Source organism: Gavialis gangeticus, unplaced genomic scaffold (genome assembly GCF_001723915.1).
Source record: "Gavialis gangeticus isolate Ggan-Ray unplaced genomic scaffold, GavGan_comp1, whole genome shotgun sequence".
Classification (NCBI taxonomy): Eukaryota; Metazoa; Chordata; order Crocodylia; family Gavialidae; genus Gavialis; species Gavialis gangeticus.
The window spans coordinates 35,190,995-35,203,077 of NW_017729031.1; the positions used below are offsets into that span (position 1 = coordinate 35,190,995).

A 12,083-nucleotide genomic window follows, 5' to 3' on the forward strand; every position below is an offset into this window, starting at 1 on the left:
ATTCACCTGAATTCATTTTTACTGGTTTTTGAAAATCCTGGGTATGGACATACAAGTAATTTATAACAGTATAAAAAGGAACAAGGGATTTTCCATGTGTTAGCTGCCCTGTGTTGTGCTCATGGCATGCTCTTACCCTGCAGGAACTGCAAGTTAAATCACAGTAGATAGTGTGTGTATACGCATGTGCCATGACTTGACTCGAGTGTGTGTAGACGTGTGCCATGACTTGAGTGTCTGCGTGCATGTGCCATGACTTGAGAGAAAAAGACAGAGAAAATGTGTGTGTGCACTTGCACAAGCTGACATGAGCGTGCATGTGCCATGACTCCAGCTGAGTGTGTGTGCATGGGTTTGCTCGTGTATGCCATGACCTGAGCATGTACATGCCATGACTTGACTACCACAGAGTATGTGGTAAGAGTGTACATACATACATGCATTTACCATAGAGCACCCGATATTCAGTAAAGCCCAGTCCCTTCTGACCTGCAGTAAATTGGTTGTATGTTCATATCCTTCACAACTGTGGTCTTTTCTAGCTGTCCAAGGAACACAGTGTATTATATAGAAGAATTTTACAATATTTAATCTTCTTTAGCTTAGAACTTTTCATCTTTTAATTCTAGGCAATATATAGGTTATTAACAAAACTGATCAGATAATAATTTTCTGGAAACCAATAAAATAACTTAAAACTTTTAAATACACGGCACGTAATATTAGTTTTTTACAGGGCAGTATAGAAAGTGACTGAATCTCTTCTTCCTGTATATCAAGATGGACACCTTGCTTACCACTTGGCTTCTTCCATACTTGAAAAAAGTATTGAAAGGGACAAAATATACACATCTTTAGAATGAGCTCAGATACTGCATCAGACAGAGACATATGTCTTTTGTTACAAACATGCTAATGACTTAAATAAGAAACAAGACATACAAACTGGAACAATTTAATTTTCCACAAGGATAACAGAAAATGACTGGGGTTACTAAGGAATTAAAATTTTGGGAAACTTGACAGTCTTGTCTTGCTCCAAAAAAAAAAAAACAAAAACACGCAGTCCAGTACGAACATGGCTTGAAATCAACTGATGATGACTTAGAAAAATAGTTAGTTAACAGGGATGGAAAAGAATTAATCACATTTGACTGTCAGTTTAAGCTTAAGTATCAGTGCTGTAAAAAAGGTATATTCTAATCAAATGAGACTGCTTCTCTCAATGGGAGGGTAAGAGAGAGGATCAAATTCTAACAACCTACTGGCATTTCATGTTAAGCTGTTAATAAAAGTTCCCAGTTGAAAGGAATGTGTCAGATTTTCCACAAAATTACACAGCAGCAAACAATGCTCGTTCATTAAGTAGGGAGAGGTGCTTTTGCTACCTGTAGTAGCATGCAGGTACTTGTAAAAGGAAAGAGGGAATGGTATTTCTGTGACCCCTTGCAGTAACATACTCCAAGCACCAAGGGCCATTTAAAAATGCGAACCCATGAAGAAAAAATATGAAAGGATGATACTACCCCCAAAGGGTCATACGAGTGCCTTCTTCATTAGACATACATTGTAAGTCTCAAGGCACTTAAGGGGTTAAGACATAATGCATGCACTAGTTCCCACAATGTAATGTTAACTCAAGTGAATCTGAATACACCAGTGTTGGGCACTAAGTCCTGTCATTAACTCAAAGCAATATCGTTTATATTTCACAAGATGCTGGTAAGTGGGCATTATGCAGCTACTGCTGGGTTAACACAGATGCCAACCTTCCTTTAATAACTAGCTGGTCTCAAAACAGGATGGAGGGCAAAGTGCTGCATCAGTAGGCAGTGTGTTTCTAATATTGGCAATATTGCTAATGTTTTTAAAAAAAACAAAAATGGAGAATCTGTACATGGCAAATCACCTAGCACTGGAAGAGACCATAGCTTAGTGTATTTTTTTGGTTTTTTTTGTTCTTTAAAGATGTAGGTGTATAACAGAGCGAAATAATTCCAAGCCTTGTTTGTAGCAATTGAATCAGAAGGGGGAGTATATGGCACTACAATGAAATATCGGAAGTTACCCTGAACACACTTAGTTCTTTCAGTTTACAGTTTGTTTGTTCCGAGCCAAGCATGAAAATAAAGTCTTCAAACACATGAAAGTTATAGAGTTTTAGAGACTGATTTTTGTTTCAACATAAAGTGCAACAGTGCTGAAGTCTTCCAAGTCCTTTGTCAATTCTTTGCTGTTCTCCAATACCATTTCCTGCGAGCAGTGTTATGGCACGATGAAGGCTGCCAAGTTCATTAGAGGACAGGATTCTTCAATCTGTATCCCAGCCCTTTTGCTCTTTATTTATGCAGCAATGTCTTTAGGGGTTTAACAATTCCTTCTTCATACACCTTCAAAATAGCTTCACAAACAAATCTGTATTGACTCTGAAAAGAAGGTGGACTAAGTTAATGGAAAACAAACAGAACTGAACACTATAAACTGGACATAGGAGAGGTCGCTAAGGCACCAATCGTCCTCACAAGGCAGACTGGTGACCTCTGCACCTCACCAAAAAGCAGGGGCTTGGCACTTGTATCCCTATTGAGGAGCATGCTTAGAAAACACCGAACAAGAGCTTATACTGCAGTCTTATTACAAAGCAAAAACTGGAACTTTTTAATGAAAATAAGTAATATATATATTTACTCAACATGCACACACGATTACACCACTCTCAAAACTTGTATAATTAAGTAATCCTTCATCCCCTGCTGCAGTTTGTCTAGTCTTAAATTTTCCCACTTTTAACAGCCTAACAGTTACTCTACTAAAGTATCTTAGTGTTGTACCAACCCCCCCACCCCAGCAATTCTGAAGTATTACCTTCTCCTATTTGTCATGGCTCTAGAATAAGAAAGCAGAGCTTTATGTCAGAAAAAGCCTGGCTCCAAATGCTTTGCAATAAAGCATTCAGATTCAGCTTCAGCAGCTCCTGAGATGCAAGTCACTAAAACCATGTCTTAACTGAATGAAAAAAGTAAAACAATAACCAGATTGAACCATTAAGGCAGGTCATTATCTGGAGATGTACCAAGGTGGTTGGGTGCCCGGGGCAGCTGCCACACAAAGGACAGTGGTGACTTCCAGTTGCCACCTCATCGATAGTGTGATTGTGCACCTGTGGTGTTGTACTCTTTTTCTGCACCCCTCTCCCCCAAGTCAGCACCCGAGGCAGTGGCTCCAGTCACCCCACCCTAGCTGCCACAATCTTGCAAAGCGCCAAGGCTAATACTAAGTGCTGTTTAATACTGTAAACCACAGGAAAGCCAGTATTTATAGCTTTCAAATTCCTTATAATATATTTATTTCACCCAGCCACTTGATAACTGTTTTTTGTCATCTCACTGGATGTGCATGGATATCATTAGATTTATAAGTGTTTGTATAAATTAGCTTGCTTACTGTTGTTTGAAGACTCCCCTAAAAGACATACCCTTCTTAGAGTCCCCTTGATTCTCTCACACACACACACACACACGGTGGAAGAATGGCACAGTGCCATCTTGTGTACAGCACATGTAGCTTTCAGGATGTGCAAAGGCAGGAGAAAGACTACAGACTCATGAGGGCATGCTATTTATAGGGATCTTCTATTAAAACATAGCGTTTCATTCCATCCATGGCACTTTTGATGAAATAGTTAAATGGATTCATATTACTGCAACCACAGATTCCTTGCTTCTCTGAGAATTTAATACAGATTTAAAAAATAATAATACTGAAACGGTCAGAAAAAAAATCAGAACACAATGGGAAAATAATCAATAAAGAAAGAACTGACCTATGGAGACTTAGCCTTCTTCTTTTCTACATATGCAGTGTATATACACAAATCCAGCTAAAAACATTTCACACAATAGGACATATTTCATCCCACATAGGGAGTAAATTAAATCAACAAGATTCTTTTAGATGGATTGGTAATTATCAACCTGGCATGCTACATCATGAAATAAACAGGAACACTAATTATGAAGGAATTTCTGGTTCATTTAAATACAGATTCGGATGCACAGAAAAGACTTTTGCTACCTAAATTAACAGGCAAAATGCTATAAGAAGCAAGTGCATGTGGTTCCCAGATTGCTTTAAGGTGAAAAATTAAGGCGGGAATTTGTTTTGGAGCAGCTATGTTTCAGAAAGGAAAAGACCTTCATACAAGTCAGCCTCCTTTCCAAACTGACATTTTTGTTTGAAGCTCAAAGGGGCATCTACCAAAACAGAAAATTAAAATTAAGGGGGACTATAAAAGGAACAGAGATTTGACACTGAAAACAATCCAATAATTTCTTTAACATCTGGGAAGAGATAGTATAGTAAATAATTCACCTTACACTATATGTAGGGTATCTATACTCTGTAACATCCTCTATTGCTGTTCATCTATCACATTCCCCTACCTTCTTCTGAAAGATGTAATTGTTTAGTAAAAGAAAAGCACTGGAAAGCATTAAGGGACTTATGATATGGATATTGCTGGCCATGTAAGAGAAGTTTATTTGACAAGTGTGTGTTCAGAAGCACTAAACTCTCCTTAGATTTGCCTGGAAGAACAGCAGCAAGGATGTGAACCTTCCTACAGTTAGTGTAATAAGCTGGACCTAAATTGTTATCATGGAAGAGATGTAAAATTGCATTTAACATTTTTAATTAAAACATTATCCTCTGTGAATAAAACTTGTACAACTGCTCATTGGCAACATGTCAAAAACATCTAAGTGACAGAAATGCCTAGGACCCGCTGATAATATGTCAAACTAATAGTAGGGTATGAGCAGACAAGACATTTCTGTTGAGTTAAAGGGAGAGGAAACTTTCTGCACGTCAAAGTGATCCACGCCACTGTTTCCACACATCTTTTCTACCCTACAAAACAGAAGCTGAACTGTGTAATTTAACAGCTGCTTCATTCAGGGTTAAATTGCTCTCGTTTAGCTACCACTTACCGAGGACAGAAGAAATAGATACTATACAGTAGCTGAGATGCAGGAAGTTCCACCCACTTCTCCTAACCTCAGGGCAATTGTTTCATCTGTCCATACCTTCAGGCTCCTACGGCACTAGGGGTTTCATAAATTTTGCCTTATATTCTTTAACAGTCAACAGGATCAGATCTCAGATGGAAGTAGCATCTGACTTTGATACTGATGTAAGTCACTACGCTGATTTTAAACCTGTTCTCAACTCACTCCCCATGGCATAGTGGAGTTAAAATTCAGAGCACAAGTAATTTAGGGAAAAGTATAGAAATGTTGTCATTTTCTTAAAACTAAGCATTACAAAAACCCAGGAAAAATACAGACTTACAGTTAGACTTAAATCCAAATATGTTAAAATATGGAAATACACAGTGAGAGCACCCAAACTCCTTCTAACAGATGCTGTGATGTGACGCTTAGCACTACCCATAGGGTTATGATTAAAGCATTTTAATATTGATGGTCCCAGAATAGAATAAAATTATTTTTGAAGTACCACAACTTCACATTAAAGATGACCCCCTCCCAATAAATAGATTCTATACACAGAAAATTATACATTATAATTTTCCATGTACAGAATACAATTATTAGAACACTGCCTCAAATCCATCCCCAGCCACCACTGCAGTGGGGAAAGCAGCAGCAGGGGAGGTGGGGGCAAGCAGTGATGGGGGCAGGCAACATGACTGCACCCTCTAGCACCTGCCCCCCAGCGCCACTTGCCCTGCCCATGCCTACCTCTCCCCAGCCACTTGCCCCACCTGGCCCCCACCCTAGGTGGTGGGTCTGGCTCCAGCTCCAGTCAAGCCAGGAGGCAGTGGCAGCTCCAGCCCTGGCCCCAGAGCCAAAGCAGCTCCCTTGCTGCTGCAGGGTCTCTCCTGAGTTCCCTGCTGAGGCTGCCCTGCATGGTCTCCCTGGGGTCAGGGCTGGAGTCAAACCTGCACCAGATACCTGCCCCAGACCACATCCAATCTAAGGTGAGGTGTCTTTTCCTTAAGTTGAACCTTATCTTGGATTTGAGTAAATATGTGATTACCTTTTTCCTACAATTTCTCCTTTACTGAATCAATATAAGGTTGAGTTAACATTGTCCTTTGCAATGTCAAAGCAGCATAATGTAACTGGATTGTACCACCCACATCCCCATTTTCCCTGCTCCTCTCTACATTTGCTGCAGATGCACTCCAATTTCTCCTGCTCACCTTCTCTCTCCCACATCTGGCATTCCCCTTCAGAGAACTGCACTCTGTCAACATGGCTTACATCTTATTCCTCTAGATTAATGGTGCTCAACCTGTGGCCCATGGGCCCAAGCTGGTGGGCAGCATCATTTCATGGAAGGATATGCTAAGCAGGACCAGGCTGCTGTGCAGCTTACACCTCAAATTGACCCCAAGCTGGATGCAGGCTGCAGACTGGCCTTGTGCTGTTTATCTGGTCAGCAGGGCTGAATAAATTGAGCAGCACTAGTTGAGAGGGCACCAAGGCTGTATCCACTCTACGGCCATGGATAGACATAACTTTCAACCACTTTAAAAGGGGAGGAGGAGTTGCCACTTCGGGAGCGTGCACCAACTACTTTGACATAACTGTTGCATCTTATAGCAACATGAATGTATAAGACCTGAAAAAGCACAACAGTTACGGTGCAACAACTTACCATCTGATACCAGTGTAATTGTTAGGGTGGTCTATGCCCTAAGTTAAAGTGCCCCCTTTCAAAATTGTAGGTATCCCTTCTCGTTTCCTGTGAGGGTGAAACAACTATGTAATGGGATATGGATTCATAGATGTCAGGGTCGGAAGGGACCTCAATAGATCATCGAGTCTGACCCCCTGCATAAGCAGGAAAGAGTGCTGGGTTCAGATGACCCCAGCCAGATGCCTATCTAACCTCCTCTTGAAGACCCCCAGGGTAGGGGAGATCACCACCTCCCTTGGGAGCCCATTCCAGATTTTGGCCACCCTAACTGTGAAGAAGTTCTTCCCAATGTTCAGTCTAAATCTGCTCTCTGCTAGCTTATGGCCATTATTTCTTGCAACTCCCAGGGGCACCTTGGTGAGTAAAGCCTCACCTATACCCTTCTGCACCCCCATGATGAATTTATAGGCAGCCGCAAAGTCGCCTCTCAACCTTCTCTTGTGGAGGCTGAAGAGGTCCAGGTGCCCTAGTCTCTCCTTGTAGGGCCTGGCCTGCAAGCCCTTAACCATACCAGTGGCCGTTCTCTGGACCCTCTCCAGGTTATCCACATCCCTCTTGAAGTGTGGTGCCCAAAACTGCACGCAGTATGAAACTACTATTTTAACTGTAGCAAACATAATATACTTACAGGGGTTTGGATCATCATGGCCCTTTGATCTCTCATTGTTCTCACAATATCTAATGGATAAACCGGCTGATTGCACTCAATTAGACACATAGCTGTTTCCATCGTGATAAGAACCCCTGTCCGTCCAATCCCAGCACTGTAAAAGGAAAAGGCGTCAGTAAGTTTTTCACCTTAAACTTTTTAGAAAAACATTATCCTCCTGAAAATGCAAAAAGTTGAATTTTAATATCAACGTCTTAAATTCCTAAGTAAACCCAAGGTGGACATCTATGATTATTTTAATTGCAGGCTTCTGATGACAGCTGACTATACTAGAAGATGAGGGGCAAGTGATTTTATGCATGTTACTGTAACAATTCAGCCCTGTCTGGATATAAAAGTAACACAGGGCAGACTTTTCAAAGCACTGAACAAGATCTTTGCCATAAACCTACCCGTGACATTAAATCGACAATTTCACCTCATATTATTGTTACCTTACTGTTTGCTGTTCTAATACTTGGGTAACAATAAAGCAATAACATCTTACCAACAGCATACATATTTTTACGCTACTACTTTAGGTTTCCATTGTTACAAGTTCTACATATGTCTTTGCTCTTAAACTATGAAATCAGACGGCTTTCAAGATAGGATGTTTTGCTGTAACTTATTTAAAAATCTATTTACATTTGAAATTTTAACCGACTACATGAAAGCTGTTCATTGCACCATGTTGTAAAATATATGTATTCAATGGGTGCCTGAGTACTAGAAAATATATTGAAATGCAGCTAGTTATGCAGATTGACTTCTCTAAAAACCAATCAACTGAGAAGCTTCATTATGACCCCTCTTCAGATCACATTTACAGTAAAAACAAGTCAGTCTGATGGAGCTGTCCTACTAGCAAGAGAAAGGCATTTTACCTAATTATCTAGAGACCTAGTGTTGAAGGGTATTACGGTCACAGTAAGCTTGTGGAAACTCACTGTCCAGCCAAACATTCAGCAGGCTTGGAAGATGGCGGACATCAGTGTGCTGAGCCCCAAAACGCATGACAATTACTGTAGAGTTCTGAATATCCTGTAACAACTCTGGATGAAAGCTGCATTTGAGGCTGATGACAGGTGTTCATTTAAAAAGGTGCAATGGGATCTGATCCCTGATCCCAATAATTATCCTAATCCTATGTGAATAGCAGGACATGCAACTGTGGGACAGGGGTTAAGATCCCAGTCATGTCCTGCTTGCCAGTCCAGGGGAAGCCTCAGATCATGATCCCAGGCTCCCCCTGCATTGGCAAGCCTGAAAGCTGAGTACTCAACAATCAACTGGGTTGGGACCACACCCGGGCTGGAACTGGTCCTGCTGTGGTCCCAAGCCAGGAGATGGTCAGCTGATGGTCAGTCAGCAGGGACAACACTACGGCTGGTTGGAGCCCCAGTGCAGTCTTGCTTCCACTGACAATCAGTTGATTTTTGCTGCAGGGAAAGGATAAAATGGGATCTAAGTTAGGCATCTTCTCCAACAGCAGAGGGAGCCCTTGGGTACAAGATCCTGTTACCTCATTTACACAGTAATATACAGGAAGTAAGTTGCATTAGGCAATTTACTTGACAAAATATAGTGTTGTCTGGCCAACAGTTTCTGTTAAATTCTGTATGATGGATCAAGGCTGCCCCAAGAGGCTGGCTTGTGGCATTGTGCCTGGTTTCTTCCCAACGCATCAGTAATGACTACGTTTGAGTAAAGAGTACAGACAAGCTGTGTGGTATTGAGTTCCTGGAAGTACAAAAGATGGCCCTGGCCTTCTGGGTGCCCCTGTGAAGAGGCCTTACAGCATGTGAGAGTTATTTTGAAGCAGGCTCAGGAAGACAGAAAGGATCCAGTTTTGGGCCACCTTCGTAAGTGTGGTTAAAAAACAGCCCACCCGAAAACTCCAGGTTTCAAAGGAGTGGACTTCCCAGAGCTCCACTTGCTGGTCAGGTAAGTGCGGTCTGCTCACCATAAACGGTAATCCTGCCCAGCACAGAACTTCCTATCAACCTGTCGTGACCAGAAATTTCAGTTTCTGAAAGAAAGCCGTCTTCAAGTTGTTGGGTTTTTTTTTTGGAGGAGGGGTTTTCAGTTTAATGGGCCCCATTTCTTCAACCCTAGCACATTGTTCCAACTCAGAAGCATCAGACAGGTGAGTAGGATAATAATTACTTAGAAGAACAATAAATAAAAAGCACTTACTCTGGTTCAAAAGTAATTTGGAGTATCCAGCTAATGTAAACTTCAAAAACTCTAGGAATGTGTCTACGTAAAACAACTAGTAGGAACCCTTAGTAATAAAACTGTTAAACGATTCTATGAAATATAGGTTTAAAAGTGACAACATGGTTGGAGGTCTCATTCAAAATGGCCTTTATCTTAAAAAATAAAAGCAAACTGGTTTACTTTGTGAGTATATATACAATTTATAACAGTTAGGAAATCTCAGAAAGAATCCAAGACTGACAAAAGGCATTTTGCTTTTCAGCATGGTAAACTTGCTTTAAATTCAGGTATTTCATGTAAGAGTGTTTTTCAAACTGTGTTTCCTGGATCCCTGCGGCTTTGTGACCAGGGCTCCACGGAGAGCCTGGGGGTTAATGTGGAGCGGGCAGGGAGGTGGTGCACAGCCACTGCTGGGGGGTCACTGGGTTCCCTGTCAGCTCCCAGGATTGGGTAAGGGGCTCCATGGCAGAAGAAATGATATGAAAGAGTTGCATGAGTTTAGGAAGTTTGAAAACTGTCATAAGAAAATATGTACACTGTCCCTTTTTTAAAGATGGGAAATATGTTTTTCATTTACCACTGTGTTCTAGAATCTATATTTCTAAATGTCAGTATAATTACCTCAGCTGATTAACATTTCAGAATATTTCTATCCCAGGTAAGGTGACTTAAATAAATTGCACACTTGATGAGTATACATTTTAAAGAATCTATGTTACCATAAACAGTTTTTACTTTGATTTTTAGTTTAATTTATCATTATCATTTTAACATGTTCCTTTAATTCTGTCCAGAAGATGGCATCAAAGGTTACCATATCATATAGTGATTTGCACAGAATTTTATTATTAGGAACAAATGTAATAAATAACTGCATGAAAAGCTGCTCAATGAAAAGAGGCTAACACTACCCTTAATGTGAAAAATTTATCTGCATTATGTTCCAACTATCAAAATAAAAAGATACCATGAGAGAATTAGATTGAATCTACTTTTCACTATAACTAATTTTTAGAAAACTAGAAAAAAATCTATTCCATCCTAAAAAACAGAATGATTAAAGTCCTTGTAATTAAAGTTAACACTTTTTCCACATCTGAATGCTTTTGGGTAATAAAGTAAAAGGAGCTTTATCTACTGGGAAATCATTAATTTTAAAGAGCATAAATATTGATAGTTTCTCCCTATATAGTTCTCTCTCAAGAGCAGTAAGTGTTCAGCTGTACAGATTTTAAAATGACTATTAACTCCTTCTGGTTCTGCTAGCAACACAATCTATTGCCAGAGACAAGCTACTTAGAGAGAGACTAACTTAAAATCTAGTCAGTTTAAAAATATACACAACTAAAACTATTTCATATTCCAATATGTTTGCAAAATCCACTTGCCATTTTTGGGGGACTCCTTTTGCAAAGAAAAAAAGATCAATTCTAATACAGCTCTGAAATTCTCTCTGCTCAAATTGGAAAATCTGAGGTGAGAGTATATTTCCAAGTTCTACCCATATGCTCTGCCCAAATGAGGCAGAATTCCAGTACATTATACATGTATTAAAAACGTGTGTGCATACAGCATATGGTTTTTATCCTTGCATCTGTGTTTGGCTCCCCCTAGTGAGGCTTGAATATGCCCATGGGCTCTGCTAGGCTCGTCAGACAGGTTTCCTTTTAGAGTGTGGAAGTAATGGCTATCTTGCAGCTGCCACTTACCTGGGTCATCAAAAGGAGGCATTACAAATAGCAAATTGTTCAGCTCTGCAGTCTCAGCTCTCATCCTTTCCATGAGGCATGAAATAGTTATCAGTACTGACATTTAAATTATCACTGGGCAGCTAAATGGTGTCACTCTGAAGTGAATAAGACAGCTCACAAATCTCAGAGCTATTCTTCCATGGTCTAAGGTCTGCAGGCTCACGTAGGCTTTATCTATACTACCACCTTGCCGAGCTTGTGACCACACTGGAGGAGAAAAGTTCCACTTGCTTACTGCTGCTTCACACTGAAGCCTGACAGCGGCTATCAGACAAGAGAGCGAGCTCTGGGAGGTCTTGAGTGTGTGTCCCAGCGCAACTCTTATTTGCTTCTACCAGCCTTGCCAATTTCTTTCAACAGTCTTAAGTCTTACTGTAACATTAAATGATAAAATGTAACTTGACTGTGTTCTTGTACCCTTCCTTAGTTTCTCTTCCTACAAAATGGGCACATCTTAGCTCACAAATAAGAATGCTACCTGTACACCATGATGATGAAAGCCCAAATCCTGTTCACAGACCAATTCTCAGTGAAGTCAAGGGGATGTGAATGCTCATTTGAAGCAAAAATTGGATTTCAAGTATTAGTCTCTTCAATTTATGTTAAGCACCCTCAAGAGTCTACTTATGGAGATCTTAAATGTAATTGAGAAAATGCTAACAGCCATTAAAAGTATTTAATAAAAGCAGCAATGAAACTATTTCAGCTTTATATATGACACTAAATTAAAGAAA

The 12,083-nt window shown here is 40.3% G+C and overlaps 1 protein-coding gene across 1 annotated transcript in view; it reads right to left on the bottom strand.

The window, feature by feature from the left end:
- Positions 1–939: 939 nt before the first annotated feature.
- Positions 940–12,083, bottom strand: part of PTPN4 (protein tyrosine phosphatase, non-receptor type 4) — a 179,377-nt gene continuing 168,233 nt past the window's right edge. The window contains exons 25-26 of the mRNA XM_019522616.1: positions 7,355–7,490; positions 940–2,426 (exon numbers count right to left, since the gene is read on the bottom strand). Coding sequence (XP_019378161.1) covers positions 2,340–2,426; positions 7,355–7,490 — 223 coding nt within the window. The 3' untranslated portion in view covers positions 940–2,339. The remainder of the gene's footprint in view (positions 2,427–7,354; positions 7,491–12,083) is intronic.